Source organism: Corvus kubaryi, unplaced genomic scaffold (genome assembly GCF_017639235.1).
Source record: "Corvus kubaryi isolate FWS band 111438036 unplaced genomic scaffold, C.kubaryi_AGA036_p1.0 76, whole genome shotgun sequence".
In the NCBI taxonomy this organism is placed as follows: Eukaryota; Metazoa; Chordata; class Aves; order Passeriformes; family Corvidae; genus Corvus; species Corvus kubaryi.
Window position 1 is genome coordinate 6,076,020 of NW_024582063.1, and position 19,059 is coordinate 6,095,078.

Consider the following 19,059-nt stretch of genomic DNA (forward strand, 5'->3'; position numbering starts at 1 on the left):
TTATTCCCAAATGTATTTCAGAATTGAATACAACTTGCATGATTACTGATTCAAGGTGTAAAAACATATGAGTTTTAAATAAAATTTCTCCTGATACTTGTTTATACTGATTTGCCAGAAAAGAAAATGATGCAATATGAGTTGTGATTAACATCAGGTTTTGGGGTTTGGAGACTTATTTTCTTTGACAGCTGGTGAGTGGCACTGGAGGTTTATTTGAGGAGGTTGCATGATTGTGTCAGAAATATTACATATTACAGATGAAACATTTATATCAGGAAGACAAGCACACTCATCCTACTCATCCCTACTTCATACTCTTCATCATTTCTGCTGTGCAGTGGGAAAAGCATAGTAGCTTTTAATGTCATTAGTGTTAATTACATAGCTTGGTGCACATAATACTTGTCATTTTCAAAGCATTTCCATGCATGTTATTAAAATACTTACGTGTATTACTAACATTGCATAAGGGATGTCACCCCGAGTTTCACAGATGAATAGCTGAGGGATGAGAAGAAGAACCTTGACTTACTCTTAATGCCACAAGAAGGGTTTTCAGCTGAGCAGAGGTGAGAGCTAGGGGATACCTAGCGCCAGTGGTTTGTATTTAGGCCAGTGTATTAATAGCTTATAGTATCATCTGCCTTGGTAGCTGGAGCGTTGTTCTAGGGAAGATAAAGTACACAGCATTCTGTGGAGGCTGTAACAGGTTAGGTGCCTTTCCAGACCTAGAGTACAGTCCTTTGGCTGGTTTGCCTATGCAAAAGCTTGCTGCCTTCGTACGTGCTTCTGAGCAAAGTAAAAGAACACCAGCTCCTCTGCTTGTGCTCAGCAGGCTGGCTCTGGAGCAGAGCCAGTGCAGAAACACAGCCAAGTGAGCTCAGTGCTTTGTTTCGGCTGCTGTGTCTGCTGTAGAGTGTCGACATCAGAGCAGGTTTGCATCAAGCCTCTTTGGATGTGGGCAGAGCTGTCTTCCAGTCAGTGGTGTAGCCTAAAAACTTCAACAATTCTTTTCTTGCTGGAGACCATTTTTTACTGTCACTGGTGAACTACTTATTCTGAAAACCCTGTGTAAGCTCCCTGCACATTTACATGGATCAAGTTTCTTGGTTTTGAATGGCTAATCTTTTAATAAACTTTAAATCAGGTTAAAAATAGTCTCATCCTTGTTCAGAAGGTACTGGTATATTCAGTAATTGATCTCCTTTGATGCATGTGTCAGGGCTGGGATGGAGTACATTAGTAATACTGCTCAGTAATTAAGAGCTTTTTGATTACATTCTCCTCATATACTGGGGGACAGGACTAATTTTTGCCATACCCTTTGGAAGCAAATGTATTGCAGCTGACACTTGCTGAGCTCACTGCAGATCACTGTGTGCTGGACATTATCAATTTGAAGCTGTAAGGATTGCCAAGAAGAAGCCTCTTGCATATGAGACTGAGCACTGATTTTTTTGTTTCCCTGGGCATTCTTACTTGAAGGAGCCAGTTCAGTCACCTGGTGCTATTGGATAAGAGATGTAACTGGTTGGTTGTAACTGTGAAAGGTATCTCTCCCAGAAGGAAGTTCAGTAACTTTTTCTCTTGTTTTTTCAAGGAGCTCTGCTGACGGTGGAGCATGTGAAGAATGATGTTGAAATTTCAGTGCAAGAAGGCAAGGAAACCATCCTCTGTGTGTCCGAGTAAGTGACTTTGCATCTCTCCTTCTACCTTTGGGTCAGCAGTTTTAAAAATCACATGGTTGTAACACTGACAGTAACCTTTTGAGGTAGGAGGAAGAGAAAAAGAATACAGTTTTATTCATCACTGCATTACTGATGTCTCTGTAGCACAGGCAAAACATTTACAATATATTCTCCACTAGATCTTTTTGGGAAAAACTCTTCTGTTTTTATTTGCATGTACCTATGTATAATCACTTATGCTGTACCAGTCACTTTATTGTTTAGGACTTTTTGTGGTGCCATGGATTAGCAACAGCAAGGCCATTTCATATTAGACAGTTTTGGTGTATAAGATTTCTTGTACTTGTATGTGTGTGGTGGACTGAAATTTAAATGTTTAGGTGAAATTATTTTAGGCTCCCTCCTGTGTGTGTATAAGCAAAGGCACGATGTTATCTCAGGAAAGTGCTAATTACCTGTGCTGTGCTATCTGGTGTATCCATCTGCACACTGTAGAAAGAGTATTGGGAATTTTTGTAGTAATCTATTGTCTGTCCTTTTAAAAATACTCTGCCATTGGAATGAATAATTTCAAGTTTGAGGCATGAAGATGTTTTTTACAATCTGAGTAAGATCAAATGCCTATCAGAAATGCAGGAGTAACACTGTTAGTTTTGGGAAGCTGCACTGTCATCTTAAATTCCATATCAGTTAAGACATTTGGATGTATCAAGAGGAGATATCCTGCTGACTGGCATATCAGTGGAAACTCTGGCATTTAGTATCTACAGTAAGGAGCATATTTGTAAACATAAGCATAGCAGTTGTAACTTAAAGTATACTAACACCATGATGAATTTGGAATTGCTGATTATAGTTTTTGAACACTGATTGTTTTTTAGAAGATCAGGGGTAAATCTGTTGTTCACGGACTTGCTGGCAAACTCTCGTTTTGTGAGCTAATTCAGTAGAAGATGCTGTTAAAGCCACCAATGCATCATAGATTGGAATACCTGCATGTCTCTAGAATGGCTATAGAAGCAACGTATTTCATCTTGTATTGCAGAGTTACTGACTTGCTCCCCATAAATTAACACCAACTGAGCATTTCCATGTCTTCTAAGCTTAGGTAAAGAACTTGTCACTATGTACATATATTTGCAGAAAATCAAAGCAGAGAAAGAGTCGCAGTCTTCAGTCATGGTTGTTTTACTGGTTGCAAATATTGTTTTCTGTTTAAAATGTTAGACCTGAACTCAGATAGGAGTTCTTATATAATGTTGTCTTTTGCTGTGCCTGGATAGCCTTAAATAGAACAGGTTCTAGTCTAAAAATTTTAGTGTTCTGTGCCTGGTGATGGCATTGAATTTGTGGTTTTGAATTAACGCAAGAGAAATGTGACAGGTTGTATTGGGATTTAATTGGTATAGCTTTAATAATCTTCAGTGTGTGTTTTGCACGTGTGGGACACAGCTTGCATAACAGAAAGTTAATTGGATATTTTTTAGTTGCAGGAGAAAGTTTTCCCCTTAAGTAGCCTTAGTCAGGTTTAGATTTTGTTTGACAGTTTAGGCAGTGTATGGATGTGTATATCAAAATATATGAATACACTCCTGTGACACTTGGAAATTATCTTGGAATATTTTAAATGTATATACTTGGCTTTAAAATAATATTTAATTTCGTTGAATAATTTAGTGTTACCGTGCCTTCTTCCTACTGCATTGCAAAACCACTCACTTGGGCTAAAATGGAGCTTGCAGAAATGTAAAGCAAACGCTCTTCTTCTGCACTTTGGCCCCATGTGGATAATGTCTAGAATCATGGTTCTATCAGATGGAAATTTTTGTGTGTTAGTGTCCTCTCATCCCTGGCATTGGCTTATGTTCAAGAAGTTATTCCAGATGTCAATATTGCATTAATTTTCCCTAGCTTGGTTGTACAATCATTTTAAAAATTGATTCTCTACCTTAAAGTCTGTTAAAAGTGTATCTGCAATGTGAGAAGCATCAGCTGAACTCATATCTCAACTAATGCTTTTGGTAAATGGATTTCATGGCATCAGTTCTGCTGAAGCATCTTGTTTTGGCATGATGTGAAAAGCACTTGGGATGTTTCAGGTTTTGATTTTTTTTTTTTCAGGAATCCATTAGTTCTAATGACTTCACTTGAACAAGAAAGAACATTTTATTTGTGATTCTTCTAGGTTCTGTTTTGAAGCTCAGTTAAAATCTGGTGACAAAATTTTCAGCTAACTAGCTGAAACTTAGCTGTCAGCTAGCTACCTGAAAGGTTTATCACTAATTTGAGATGATAAATTTTATTTTAAAGGTTGTTTTTGAAGCCTTGGCTTCAAAACTTTGTGTAGTAATAGATCCTAAGCAAACCACTCTGCTGAGTGCTGATGGCTTTATGGAGAGTTTTGGTATGCCTCTGTCTTTCAGGTAACAAACTGCAGTAGAACTTTTGTGTTTTGTGTGGTGAGCACATGCACATTTCAGAGTACTTATTCCTCTGAGGCAGGTGAATCCAACCATTCTGGAAAGCTTTTTGCAAGACAATTCAATAATGATTTATTATGATTGGAAATAATTTGTGTTTTGTTTTGTTGTGTTTGTTTTAGTTTTGTTTGTTTATTTGGGTTTTTTGTTTTGTGTTTGCTGGGGTTTTTTGTTCCTTTTCCCCATCTTGTCTTGTACTTCTTGAATTTTTGCCCTGGTGTAATTATGTGGCATTTCATGTCACTCTCAAGAGCTGCTCTTTGCCTGTAACATTGCATTGGCTCTGTTCATTTTTCCTTACTTATCCCTGGAGTTAGCAGGCACTGGCTGCAAAGAGCCTTTTATAACTTTCCCAAAGAGGTCAATTAGTGCTGTTTGGGTGGAAGTATTTTGTTTTTCCTGAAGAAAATAACAACTTTTAAAGCATAAATAAGATTTTACTCAGAGTAGCATTTTCCCTTTTCATACATGTATTCAGTTTTGCTTGAGTAATCAAGGGGTATTTGTTTTGGTGTGAACTAGTGAAATAATGAAAGTGCATTTCACAGGCTTTTCAAATGAAAATGTATTGGAAGTGTTTCATTTTTCTCAGTTTGAAAAAAGCTTCATTAAAATCTGATGGTGTGAAATTAGAATAGGATACACTTTGTGTAATTTAAACACCCTACTGTGACTTTTGGTTTTAGTTATATTTTATGGCTCTTATATATATTTACTGGATCCTAGATGCTTGGAAACCAGGCAAAATTAAAAACAAGCAAACAAAAAGCCCCTCCCACTGAACTATATTCATTAGGTTTTACTGCAATTATCCTAATGAGACTGTCTGATCCATTTCTACTAAAAATGGGACACATTCTAATTGTTAATATATCAAGAAGTCTTCTGTATAATTTTCAAAGCTTTTGTTGATCTTTGCAAGGCTTGAGGGCTATCAGAATTCTTTTAATTTTATAAAGGACACAGTAGGTACAAAAGGAAATAGAGGACAATGACAGAACAGAAGTGGAACCTTGGCTGGACAAGTTGGAGTGTAGCATTCAGTCCATTAAAGACCACTTATAGGGACTCCTTTTGTTGATGTCAATGCTTGATTTAGAAGCAATTGGAGCTCTATTTTTGCAGTCTGCATCTATGTGGAACTGTAGAGTAGAGATGAGTATAATCTGGAGAATTGATGCTTGTGATGCATCTTTCTTCCAAAGCTGTTTAGTAAATATTGGTTTATCTTAGACTAATTGGAAGCTAGATTTCTGACAGTATGCAGCTTTTTTTGATCCTGTATATAATGTGGAAAAGGGACATGAAAACAAAGAGAGGAATATGCCCTTTGGAGAGCCTTTCTTCTGCAGATCTATTGAAAACTTTCGTAAGTGGAATGGGGACAACAAATTCAAATTAGTTGTCTCCTCCTTTTATCTGGAGGAGATTGGGTAAAAAAACAAATACAGGCAGGTGAGTTTCTTCACCAGGGGATGGTCTCTGTGAAGTGTGAATTAAGTAAAGTGAGTAATAAAAGGACAGGGTTTTTTCCCCTGATACTAGCCCTTAAAACCATGATGAAGACCTCTCAATTCTTCTGTTGATTCACTAGGAATCCTCTTCAAAGTCATCCTTCTTTTATGAAGAGAAAACAAATATTGATTAGCTCCTTATAATCTGGAAAATCTGTAGCTCAGGTTATACTTACGAATTCTGTCAGATGTGGAGAAAGTTTTAGTATTTGAAAGAATAATCAGAATCTTATTTTCTTATTTTCAGCCTAAAAAAAATTCTTTCATATTTAGAAGCTTATTATTCCATCTGGTGGTAGAAAAGCAAGGACTTATTTATTCTTGTGCTAGGTTTATTTATTATTTTTTTTTACTCTGGTGACCTGGTACCTGTTGGTTTACAGGGAAGTTATTTTGTGTTTGCTTTGCACATGTTTCAGCTATGTGTGTGCAATTAAAGTTGAACTGACTGGATGTAGTAATTTAACCTACGTTTGTCTTGCCTCTTTCTGTTTTTAGGCAAGTTTCATTTACCGATGTGAATTCAATAGCTCGGTACCTGGCTCGAGTTGCTGCCTCTGCTGGGTTGTATGGCTCGAATCTTTTGGAACACACTGAGGTGAGAAGGAATCACAGAATCATAACATGGTTTGGGTTGGAAGGGACCTTAAAGACCATTTATTTCCAACCACCTCCTGTGGGTAGGGACACTTTCCGCTAGACCAGGTTGCTCAAAACCCCCTCCGTCGTGGCCTTGAATCATGCTCTTCTCTCTTGGTTTTGTTTTTTTCTTTTCCTTTTTTTCTCTTTTTGCCTGTTCAATGTTTGCAGGGGGCAGGGGTGTGTTTTGGGATTGGGGTTTTTTTTGACCTTGTGTCTGTTGTTCTGCGTTTTACTGTTAGACTGAGGTTCCAGCTATGTGGGATGCTGAGGGTTTTGTTTTGCTACGCTTCCTCCTTTGTATAAAGTAGACTGAGAAGTCTGAGCTTTGGAAGGATTGCCCTTTCCCACCCCTGCATTAGCAGCTCCTAAGCTGACAGCTCACTAATATAAAATAATTCAGGTTGGAAGGTGATACATGGGATTTTCCCTTCTCACTTTCCTCAGCTCTGTTGCCACCAGTTGCTACCTTGTAACATTTCAGTGTAACACCAAGGAACACTGTGTGGCATTGTAATCCTGTAGCAGTTTTTGCTCTATATGATAGACAAAACCTTGACCCCAGTTTCCTCCTAGGTCTAGCTCAGAATAATCAATCATATGCTGAATTTTAAGTTGATAACTGAAACTAGCAGACAAATTGAAATTACTTTCCTCTGAAATTTGGGGAGGGATGGAAGGACTTGATTCAAGTCTTTTCTACAAGTCTTCAGGTCTTTTTTACTTGAAGCCAGTAGTAATCACTCTTCAGCCCCCATAGCTGGTCTCAAGGGAAGTGTTGTCTTAGTATTTTGCCTGTGAGGCATTAAAAAAGTTGTAAGTTACCTTGTGGCTATTTAAAATTTCTGTCCAAATCCCTTGTTTTTAAGTTAAGACCAGACCTCAGCAAACACACTTTTGGGGCTGGTATTTCTGATACAATACTTCTTTTCACTTCTGCCTCTTTCAAAAATAATACTGTACTTGGAGAAGTACGGTGACAGCTGCATTTGTGGTGCACATATTTTGGCGTGTAACTGCAAATGACTGAACTGAATTCTGTGGTGGTTGTAATTACATCTGTGACTGCCACGTTGGCTTGAACGTTGGAAGGATTCCCGTTGCAGTTTGCAGAACACTTACACATGAAATAGGACCAGAGGAGTAGAAGAGACACTGAGTCTCTTGCAGAGTTGAGGGGTTCAGTTTATAGACAGGGCTACATTATTAACCAGCCTAATTCTTCATAGTTTTTTGTACGTTTATGTACAAAGATAGATGAAAAAAAACTTCTGCAGAGAGGGGAGTAGGACTTGTGAAGGGGTGGGGTTTGATTTCTTCAAATCTAAAAGGACATGAGGAAGAGAAGATAGGGACTGAAGGGAAAATGGTATACTTAACCAGCAGCAGCACCAGGAAGATCAAATAGGTCACAAATATGGTATCTAAATAGTTAAGGGATAATGGTATTATTATATGCTCTGTGTCATAAGTGAGTACCTAAGAACTGCTTATTATTCTGCTGATGAGAATAACTTCAGTGCAGCTGGTGTTTTCAGCAGTTGAATTCATGCTGAAGGAAGAAATTAAATTTTGTCATTTGGTATAGTTCTGGGTGAATTTTTCAGTGTAATTTATTTTAAGTAGTCTTTCAACGTATATTATGATCTGATATATTTAATGCTAATGTTCCTGTTAATGTTTTCTGTTCAGCTATTAGATCGACTGTGTATTATTCAGTTATTTAACAAACTTAATTCTCATTCCTTCAGTAACTTTAACTGTCTTTTGTCCCTTCAAACAAGATTGACCATTGGCTGGAGTTCAGTGCAACAAAGTTATCCACTGCCAGCCAGTTCCCTTCAGCCGTCCAAGAACTCAACCACTGTCTGTCTCTAAGGACCTACTTGGTGGGAAACTCTCTGAGTCTCGCAGATGTGTGTGTCTGGGCTGTCCTAAAAGGTACTGGTTTATGTTCTCTGTTTCATTGGCTTGCAATCAGTATACAACAGAAATCCCCAATTTTTCTTTTTTGTGGATGCTAGTGGTGATTCTTAGGTGTATGACAGACTATGTACTGTCATGCACACTTCTGTGTCCAGTGCATCACTAGTGATGGCAATCGTATAGCTTAGGAAACCCTAGATCTTATTTTTAAATTGTTGTTACATTTGGAAATTTATGAGATGTAATACCTAGGTGGAATTTTTTCTAACTTCTTGTGTTAATAATTGTAATAGCATCTTTTATTGCCTGTTGCCTCAATGCAAAAATGTGCAATGTAAAATTATATGCACAGACCTTTCCATGACATTATCTTGGCAGAGGAAATTTCTTTGGTGTTTACTTTGAATTATTAAAAGAGGTACATGTTACTCTGCGAAATACCCTTCAGAGGTTAAAGAAGCTTTGATGATATTTTTTTATGGATTTGGTTTTTATTTTCTCTTAGCTCTGTATCTAAAGGTAGTAGATGACAATCTGCCATTCAGTATAACCAGATTCCACTTGAAACTAAGGTGCATAATTAAGATTAAAAGCTAGCAGCTTTTGGTATTTTTTCAAAGTTGCTGCTCTTGAGAGAAATCTGAAGGGAGTGTCCTGTTTTTTCCCTCCTTTTCCCCATCAGAATCCTTCTAGTGAAGTTGTGTTCCTTGGAAATTAGATTGTGGGAATACAGCCCTGCAGAAATAAAGGGTGGTATTGGCACATGTTTCACTTATGATAGAGCTTAGAAAACATCAAATGTACACACAATAAAAGGATATCCTATATTTCTGTCTTGAAATGAAGTTGCTACTAATTTTGAGGTGGATGATACAAAGAAAAATGTGTGTTGACTGTTCCCCCTCACCTTCTGCCGTGATGAATCCAAGAAGGAATGCAGTATGTTTTGGGTTTGAAGGGAATTTGTTTCTTTAATTTGATTTTGAATGACTTGTGTCCCTGTGACACAAGTAGAGAAGAGAGAGTAAGTAGATTTTTAAAATCAAAATCTTTTTTTAGTCTTAAAAAGCTGCTGTTGATAAAAGTAATTTTATTTTTATAATTTAAAAACTTGAAAAATAATTTGTTTTCTAACAGATAATAGCACGTGGCAAGAGCGATTAGAGCAAAACAAAGCTCCTGTGCATGCAAAGCGATGGTACAACTTCCTTGAGGTACAACGTGCTTTCCAGTCAGTAGGAGCCAAGTGGGCTGCTGGTGCACCAAAGGTTAAAATGGTAAGATTTACTCAGATCCTCTGGAGAGAGCAGCTTTATTCCTGTGAATACACTGCAAGATATTTTTTTTTTTTTTTTTTAGTTAGAGAATTAAAAATTAAAAGCAAGCAGTCGTACAGTGAACTAAACTTTTAAACTCTTGTTTACAGATAAAGCTGTCGCTTTCAAATTTAGAAAGGCATGAGTTGTGTAGTCCAGCGCTTAAGTGGAATCGTGGAAATATGGCACCTCTTCTTTTAATCAGCATTGCTCTTTAGATACATTGTTTGCTTTTTCTAGAAAGAGTTTGAGATTCTGATGGAGCTGTAAAGGTTGCACTCTTCAGTTGACTGAATTTGTTAATCACATTCAGTTAAGAACACTAAGATATAAAACCTTAACTAGCAATTGTTTTCTCCTATGGAAAATAAATTAGACAAGTTGGTGGGACTTCTCAGTCCTGGACCAGATTTGAAGACAAAATAACTTAAAACTCTAGAATTAATCTTGTTTTGGAGTGCCTTGAGTAATGTGAAAGTTGTGAAGAGATGAGTTTGGGGTCCAATGTGGCAGCTTGTAGGTTTGAAAGGAGAATTTGATACAGAAGGTATTATCTACAGTTTTATATCTGATTTTACAGCTAATACAAACTGTAATTATGTCTTTTTTCAAGGCAACAGAAAAAGAAAAGAAAGCGGATGTTGGGAAGTTTGTTGAACTTCCTGGTGCAGAGATGGGAAAGGTCATTGTAAGGTTTCCTCCTGAAGCAAGTGGGTAAGAAACATGAATACTTTGAGAAGGTTCTATTTGTGTTTTGTCTTTAAAAAAAAAAGTGCTTTGGTGAAGATGTTAATCAGCTTATCAGACAAGGCTGCTAAACCAAATGAGTGTTAAAGCTTTGTCTTCACTAGAGCTGTTGATTCACTTCTCCTCTATACTCCACTGCACTGTTCCGTGGCCTTGGAATAGGGAGGTTGGTTGTGAGGTGATGTGGTGCTGCTCAGCAGTGGGATTAGGAGAAGCAGGAGGATGGCATTTGCATCGATGACGGATGTGTGTGCCCTGCCAGGAGCTATGATGTGGACATGCAGTCCTTATGAAATGGGTCAAGGGACTCAGTGCTTTCCAAGGAAGCTTAGATTTGGGAAAGGAAAGATGTATGGGATAGCCTTCCTGGGGGAAGCTTGACACCAGATGTATAATGGAGGCTCGGGGGCCCAGACTGTATGGAATACCAAAGCACAAACTCCTTAAAGACCACACAGAGGAGATGTGATGAGCCAGTATAATAAATTCAATTTTCAGCCAGCTTTTAATTTTCTGTTTCTTTTTGGAATTGCCTGATGACCTATAAAATTTCCATGATCGCATTTGTTCATTAAACTGGCTGTTCATCATCACATGACTTTTGTAGTTGTGTTTCTTGCTCTATTAGTCCAGTATAAACTGTTTCTAAAATATTGTAAATTATGTATTGTGTACATGTATGTGTATAACATTCTCAACTTACTTTAGTAGTTTTCAGTGTCTTAATCCTGGTGTTTTAAAACACTGTTCTTCAGGAACATGTTATTCTCTTTTTGTAAGAGATTTTCATTTTGTGGATTTGGGGATTTATATTTAGTTTAAAATGTCAATAGCTTTATAGCTTATGTTGAAAAATACACAGCAACCACCAAATTCCACTCTTGTGAATGTGGGAGGTTCAGATTATCTGGTAGCTGCTACTGGGTATCATCAACAGTTGGTTTAAGTTAGTCTGTAAAAGTGGAGATAAATGCAGTCCACTCTTTATATCCATAACGACACTCTAATTTACAGATTTAGATATTTTTAGCAGTTAACTACTAAATTTATGAAAGAAGAACCATAATCTACTTTCATAAATGTATAGTGTTTCAACCAATATCCTAGGTTGGTTTGTTTGTTACACTTAGGTATTGCTTTCCATCCTTTCTCTTTCCCTCAGAAATAAAGAAGTCTAGCTGAAGTAGTTCTGGTGTATAGATTTTTTTTTTTTTTCCTTTTTAGATATCTGCATATTGGTCATGCCAAAGCTGCCCTGCTAAATCAGCACTACCAAGTTAACTTTAAAGGAAAACTTATTATGAGATTTGATGACACAAATCCAGAAAAAGAGAAAGAAGACTTTGAAAAGGTATGATAAGAGAGCAGAGAAATCCAATTGCTGTGTAGCTAATTCAAGGGGAACTGACATAGAGATCTGCTAATGCCCACTTTTTTTGCACTAGGTTTTTACAATATTAGTGTTACACTTAAGTTTTATGATTTGAAGGAATTTCTGTCAACTTTACCTTAAAAAGCTTAAAGCCCTTTTATTGGTAGCTGGTTTCTTCCCTTTGTCCAATATTTATTTTACAGTAGGTAGATAGGCAATTCTTGCAATGCAGTGTTGTTTTCATTGCACAAAACTTGTCCTTAACAAGTAATTTGTTTCTGCTTTCATCTCCTTTTCTCGTCCTACTTCCTTCTTGAAGTTAAGTCTGACCTCGTGTGATTATAGGCTGTGAATGAATGAGAAGTGCATGCCTCTCTCTTCTTTCATGCTTATTATTTTGGCTTATCCTTCCTGGACAATGGAGCATTAAAAACACCACATCTGACATGAAGAGGATAAAGTTTTAAGAAAGCTACCTTTCCTGAGTGTTACAGTGTACGATTTCACGCTTTGCAGGTTATTCTCGAAGACGTTGCCATGCTGCACATCAAACCGGATCAATTTACATATACCTCAGATCACTTTGAAACAATAATGAAATATGCTGAGAAGCTTATTCAAGAAGGGAAGGCATATGTGGATGACACTCCTGCAGAACAAATGAAAGCAGAGCGTGAGCAAAGAGTGGAATCTAAACACAGAAATAACTGTAAGATATTTTAAGCTTCAGTCTTGCTTTCTTACCTTTTTGATTTGGCATCAAAACTTGATTTTTATTAACAAATATGAGTGAGATTACTGAATTGTGTATCTTCAAGGTCCTTACAAGGACTTGGAAGTGTTTAGTGCTTTGTTCTACAAGGCTGGATGGATTAAGTATACATTTAGAGCATGCAGTAAACTTGTGTATGTATGAATTCATCACCATTCATTACCACTTAAAAAATTCAAGATGTAAAATGTGTGAAAATAAATTCCAGTGTCTAAAGAGGGGGGTGACACTGATTTTTGTTACTGCAGTAATAAAACTTGGTTCTGTATCATCTTCATAATACCTTAGAAAATGGTTTATTTTTGTTGTTCTTAGGTGTTAATAAGAATCTACAAATGTGGGAAGAAATGAAAAAGGGAACAGAATACGGACAAACTTGCTGTCTACGAGCAAAAATAGATATGAGTAGTAATAATGGATGTATGAGGGATCCAACTCTTTATCGTTGTAAAAACCAGCCTCACCCTCGGACTGGAAGTACTTACAAGTATGTCCACTTTCTTCTTGTGTGGCCTGTAACTTTTGCTCTTTTGAGGGCATTTACCATTCCTTAGTAAACTTCTTTTGATACTTGGAACCTGCTGGCATTTTTCAACCAGAATATGTGATGAGTCTCCTGACTTTCTGAAACTTGGGCAAGTGACTTTTAAAACCTGTGAGTTGGCCATCATGGTCAGCAGTGAATATTATTTCAGTTTTGGTCCTTACATGTGTTTGAAAAAAACACTAGCAGTGTAGGGTTGTTTTTTTAGGCTTGAATATTAAGGCTGTGGTCAGTTAATTTCTTGAAGGCTTTCTTTGTCTTAAAAATGTTTTGCCCCCTGGATCTTTTTCTGGATAATTTGTTGTGTATGTGTTATTTTAGTCTTGATCTGAAAGTTTTCAGGATCATAGGTTATAAATATTTATAATATATGAATATAAATTGTGCTGAGTTTAAATGTTTATGTGGGAGGAAAGTTTTGTTCTGCCCTGCTAATTAAAGATCTTTTTGTCAGGGTTTATCCCACGTACGACTTCGCCTGCCCCATTGTTGATAGTATTGAAGGTGTCACACATGCACTGAGAACAACTGAATACCATGACAGAGATGAACAATTCTACTGGATTATTGAGGCTCTGGGCATAAGGAAACCATATATATGGGAGTATAGCAGGCTGAACCTCAACAACACTGTGCTCTCCAAGAGAAAGCTCACATGGTTTGTCAACGAAGGCCTTGTGGATGGATGGTATGTTCCATGGCTGTAGCTCAGCAGTGTTTCCTAAGATCCTCATGGCTGGCACATTCATTTTCACTTTGGGACAGTATAAATGAATATTTAAACAATATTTAAGAATATAGATTAATTACAGTGGCTTCTGCACGTATAACATGTCTGTTTCCTTCTCTACAGTGGCTATGTACATACATATTAATGTCTGTAATAAACATGAGGCAGTTATTTTTGGACTCTGGCTTTTGCTGTGGGTGCCACTTACACATTGTCCACTCTTGAGTCATTGGATGTTGTCATTGGAGTCATTCCTAAGCAATGCCAGAAGAGGGCCTGGATTGAAGTACTTCTGTTCATCTAGTCAAATCCACCAACTTCTCTCCCACCTGCCCTCCCCCTCCTTCCTGCTGTTAATTTTTTCAGATTAGTTCAATTTCTACAAACAGTGATTGGTGGACTAGTTGCCTAGTTGTCAATTGAGTTGGAAGCTTAGATTCCTACTTCATGCATGGAGCCACTTTGCTAGAGCCAAATTTATCCTTTCCTCCCCCTGCCCTTTTTTCTTTCCCATGAGGTGTAGCTGGTCTTATGAAGACCTTTCCTTCCCTAAGCCTCCCTGTTAGGTCTTCAGCAAGGTTTGATTCACATTCCCACCAACTCAAATGTTACATTGCAGATTAGGCCTTTTTGTTTTTTCCATCAGAGAAAAAAAATCATAGAATTCTATCACTTATTTCATCAAGAGAGAGCATTGTCACGGTCACTCATCTGTTTCTGGTTTCTCTTGAATGAGAAAGAATCAAGCTTTGTTGTTTCAAGTAACAGTTTTCAGGTGCCATTGGAAAGGAAATATTGGATAAGGAAATAACGTTTCCTTGCTCATTTTTGACAGACCTAAGATTGCACAGATACAGGAAAATGGCCACTTCACTGAGAGGTGGCTTCCCTTCCTGAGGTGAGGGGGAAGACCTCCATATGTTTTGTATGGATAAGAGCTCAGTCTTTTCAGTTAGGTGTTCCCACCTAGCTGTGAGTTCACTTAAGTAAAATACACTGAATCTGTGCCTTTCATGTGTGGCAGTATTAATAAAGTTTTGATCAGTGTAGAATTTAGAGAATTTGGGATGTGACACTGATGAAATACCTTTTTCCACTAGGGATGACCCAAGATTTCCCACTGTGCGGGGTGTCCTGAGAAGAGGCATGACAGTTGAAGGGCTCAAACAGTTTATTGCTGCTCAGGTGGGTGTTCTCTTCTGATTCTTTGAATCTCCCTTGATAAGGTCAAGTTCTTGTGAAGCTTCAGTTAGTGTCCTTGTCACTGGGAAGTTTCTTTTGAAGTTTTACTACTTTGACATGTATTGCTTCAACAATGTTAGCACCTGTGAGTAGCTCTTCGCAAAATGAGCTTGCAGGGTTCTTACTTGAGAAGGGTTTATTTTGCAAGTTCAAAAACTGTTTTTGATGAAAGCAAACCATAGAGGTTTTCAGTTTAAAGAACTTTGTTTTAAATTAGTCTAAGAGCTAGAATATTTATATTAATGTAGTGTTGGTTTGGGTTTGTTTTTTTTTTTCCAGGGCTCCTCTCGATCTGTCGTGAATATGGAGTGGGATAAAATTTGGTCCTTTAACAAAAAGGTATGTGTTTACTTGGATTTGATGCTACTCCTGATATCCTCTTTCTAGGATATGTAGAGAATCCAGCATTCATTGGAGTGCTTATCACAACAAGTAGCAGTTGCAGTATGCTGCATCATTTGGCACACTCAGGAAAATGGAATGTCCCCCCCTTCTAACCTGAAGAAGCACCAATCCTATTGATTCTCCTATACCAGTACTTACTTGTCTTACTTAGTAGTATGGGAAAAGATAATGGTATTTGCTGTAAATCTGATCTGAAAACTGCATTTCATTTTTCTGCTTTCAAGCTGCGAGCTATCTGTAAGAAGGTATTACTTAATGCTTTTTACCTTAGCATATAGCTTACAGTGCTGTAAGCATACATAGCATAAGCTATCATTTTGCAGCTTCATAGCACAGTCACACTTGCTTGTATAACAGGAGCTCTACAAACCCACTGAAAATGCATTATTCCTAGTTTTCAAAGGCTGCCCACCTCTGGTTTGGCTGATTTGTCAACATAAACACAAATCTGCTCCGATTTGGTTCACGTTGGCCACGATCCTTTCTGTGGCAAAAGGATGAATGTGCTGCGTACTCTGCCTGTGGAGATCAAGCCAGCACTGCTGGAGTTTCTGACTGAATGGCAAATCAGGAATATTGCATCTTGACATGATGAGTCGCTTTTTGGCAGCAGATGCTTGGACACTATAATAAGGCGATTTGTTTTCATGAGGATTGCATATTTTGTGTGATTGTGGAAACACCTGTTATTTCGCATTGGGATTCCTGCTTGGTTTTGCTTAGATAGTACCCAGATCTGTTCATTTAAATAGTTTTTGCTTGTCTGGCATGTGTCTTGTATTTCTTCTTTTTTTTGCATTTGATTTGCTACATACACATAGGTTTATGAATTGGTTCTTTCTGTTGCTGCATATATTTATGACTAACAACTGGTTTGAGGGGAAAAATCTAAAATGGACTGTCAAGGCTCATTTTTTTTAAACTGACTTTTAAACTGAGTTTCTTAGACCTCTGACTCAGCTCCTTGTACAGCACCTTATTTATTAGCCAATTTTATTTACATGTGTCTGTGCAGATTGTAAACTATCTGCAATATGAGCAAAACCATTTGGCTGCTCACAGGTAGTTCTGAGCTCATCAGTGTGAGAACTCATATTTTATAGGTGATCCTGTAATTTTTAGCACCTGTCACCTGAGGAGGGATTGTGACATTTAATGAATAAAAAAAAAAGAACCTCGTAATAACACTGTAAAATCTAGTCATGTAATTATCAAAATTAAGATACTAAATTATATGATACCCTTACATTTTGAGATACATACACAAGTCCTTTTTCAAAGTGTATGTCAAACATTTAGGAGTCTGACTTGAGTGACTACTAACTTTAAAAAGTGTGTCTTCTTAAAAGTGTATCATCATATCACTTTATCAGCTAATGTCAAGTAATTAGAAGTGAAATACTTTTCTCCAAAATATAGAAAAATATGTAACTGTGTAGCTTTTCACTGGGCAGGAATAAACCAAGGAGAGGAAAAACCACTTTATATTAATAAAAGCAGGTGTTTTCCTATGTGTTAGTTTCCAGTTAAAATGGTAGATCTCTGATATTCCTTTTGCCCTTAGATGACTGCTTTACTTGAATTATGTATTTAAGTGCCTTTGAACAATTTGACAAACCAGTATTTCAGGTATGAAAAACTCTGTGAAAAACTACAGCAGCTAAGTTTGATAAGGGGCAATAAAAATACAGGAAGACATCCTAGTGGTACTTTTTTCTTGTCAAACTCATGTTGTAGAATATTAATGAAGTCAATATTATGGTGTTGCCTTATTATAGTATCTAATGTGTCTGTAGTAAAATTGCAGACTTAATTGGTGCCTCCTCTACAGCCAGTTCTGTCACTGATTCTGCTGGAGTACTGGCTTGGAGAATGAGTATGGGATCAGGTCTTGTGCTGCTGGAAAAAGAACAAACTCCACTTCTAAATAAATGCTTTAAATTTAGTTAAGAGAAAGTGGTTCAGATGTAATAGCCTATGTGCACAGTAAAACTATATCAGAGTACATTTTTGTGTCTTCCCTGTGAGGCATTGGGTCATAATTTTGGTTACTTCTGGTGTCAGTAGTACCCAATCCAGCTTTTATTCAGAGTATTTTAGTAAAGATTGGAAATTGTAAAGTATTACCACTCGTAGTTTTCTCACTATTCTGTAGCTTTGGGTGAAAGTGATGTTAAAGCAAACTTTGAAAAAATGCAGTAACATAAAGAATACCAGTTAATATTCCTTTTTTTTTTCGTGGCTATTTTTTTTGTACAGCATCTTATTTCTTTGTCAGTGGCATCTATTCATGATCCACCTCATTTGTTTTCTGTAGGTTATAGACCCAGTAGCACCTCGGTACACTGCTTTACTGAAAGATGCAGTGGTCCCAGTAAATATTCCTGAAGCTCAAGAGGAGATGAAAGAAGTGGCTAAACATCCAAAGGTTCTTGCTTTACTCTCTTAATATTCTTGTAGTGCAGCTCAGTAAGGTTGGAAAGTACCTTGGCTTGAAACAGTCAGGAAGGAGAGTCCTGCTTTTAACTTGCTCAGATAGCATGAGATCTATCCAAGGGGTACTTTTTTTTTGCCTCAGAATTGTCAAAAACTGTGCAACTACTAAACATGTCTGTTCTTTTAAGAGGGATCTGTTTCTGTAAGTATATAGAGTGCATATAAAAGGTGCCCTGGAAGGCCTCTCTGGAGTTTTCAGAAGAGGTGAGGCATTACAAGCCTGAAGTGCTGCTCAGGTTGGTTTTTTTATTGTTTGATGCTAATGTTCACAGAGAAGTTAAATATTAAATTTTATGCAAGCTTTATGGGTATAATACAGTCGACACTCTTTATCCATTAACAGTGAGGTGATTTTTAAATGGTTTACAAAATTAGACTTAAGTGGAAAAGTAATATATTAACTTGTTGATTCTGTCAATCTCTGGATTTTTTAATATGACTTTAAAATTTGTATAGCAAATAGTTCTTATCAAAAGCTAAGAACTTGCCAATTTGATACTTTTAGTATCTAGTAAACAGAGTAATATCCCTTAAAAGGGGAGTGTGTTACTGATACAACTCTCTAGGTGCTACAATTAACAAAGATCCTTTCCTTTGAGTCTGATGTCTAAAACTGTGCTTAAACTTCGCTGCAAGCATCCCTTAGTTATACCTGTATACACTTACACTGAGAAATAAGTGAATATTGTTGAGGCTTTGCTTCATTTCTCTGTTTTGGTTTTGTTGCTCTGGGTGTTCCTGTAGCTGTTTCTTGTAACTGAGAGGTGGACATTGGGTTTCCCCTCTTCCCCATGGCTGCTAACAAGGAAGCAGGTTTTGAGCAGATGCAAGTGAGAGTTGTGACTCTTCAAGGCTCAAAAATTCTGAAGTTTGGTCAGATACAAGCCAGCATGTTAAAACATTGATAGTACCAATAAATGCTGCCTCCAATATAGAATGAAATAAATACTGACCAGAAGAAACAAATTGCCTACTCCTGACCAGCTGAAAAGGTCTGAACTGACAGCTGTCAGCCTTTTTAAAAAATAAAAGTTTATCTCAGTTGTTGAGATACTTTAAAGCTGAGTATTTTTTAAGTGATGTAGTGCTGGTTTCTGTATTTACAAATCTATGCAGCTAGAAGAACCTCTGTATATATTCCCATATTAACTGCATGAAAAAGCAAAAATGAGATTATGAAATTAG

General features: G+C 37.2%; 1 protein-coding gene across 7 annotated transcripts in view; it reads left to right on the forward strand.

Annotated features, from left to right (window-relative positions):
- Nucleotides 1-19,059, forward strand: part of EPRS1 (glutamyl-prolyl-tRNA synthetase 1) — a 39,140-nt gene that overhangs the window by 817 nt on the left and 19,264 nt on the right. For 4 of the 7 annotated variants that reach the window (XM_042051568.1, XM_042051571.1, XM_042051570.1 and 1 more), the window contains exons 2-14: nucleotides 1,604-1,688; nucleotides 6,184-6,283; nucleotides 8,109-8,265; nucleotides 9,388-9,527; nucleotides 10,180-10,280; nucleotides 11,538-11,664; nucleotides 12,202-12,394; nucleotides 12,773-12,944; nucleotides 13,456-13,689; nucleotides 14,832-14,916; nucleotides 15,253-15,312; nucleotides 15,603-15,623; nucleotides 17,696-17,806. In XM_042051568.1, the coding sequence (XP_041907502.1) occupies nucleotides 1,604-1,688; nucleotides 6,184-6,283; nucleotides 8,109-8,265; nucleotides 9,388-9,527; nucleotides 10,180-10,280; nucleotides 11,538-11,664; nucleotides 12,202-12,394; nucleotides 12,773-12,944; nucleotides 13,456-13,689; nucleotides 14,832-14,916; nucleotides 15,253-15,312; nucleotides 15,603-15,623; nucleotides 17,696-17,806 (1,586 nt within the window). The remainder of the gene's footprint in view (nucleotides 1-1,603; nucleotides 1,689-6,183; nucleotides 6,284-8,108; nucleotides 8,266-9,387; nucleotides 9,528-10,179; nucleotides 10,281-11,537; nucleotides 11,665-12,201; nucleotides 12,395-12,772; nucleotides 12,945-13,455; nucleotides 13,690-14,831; nucleotides 14,917-15,252; nucleotides 15,313-15,602; nucleotides 15,624-17,695; nucleotides 17,807-19,059) is intronic. The other 3 variants (XM_042051569.1, XM_042051572.1, XM_042051574.1) reach the window with 1 other exon arrangement.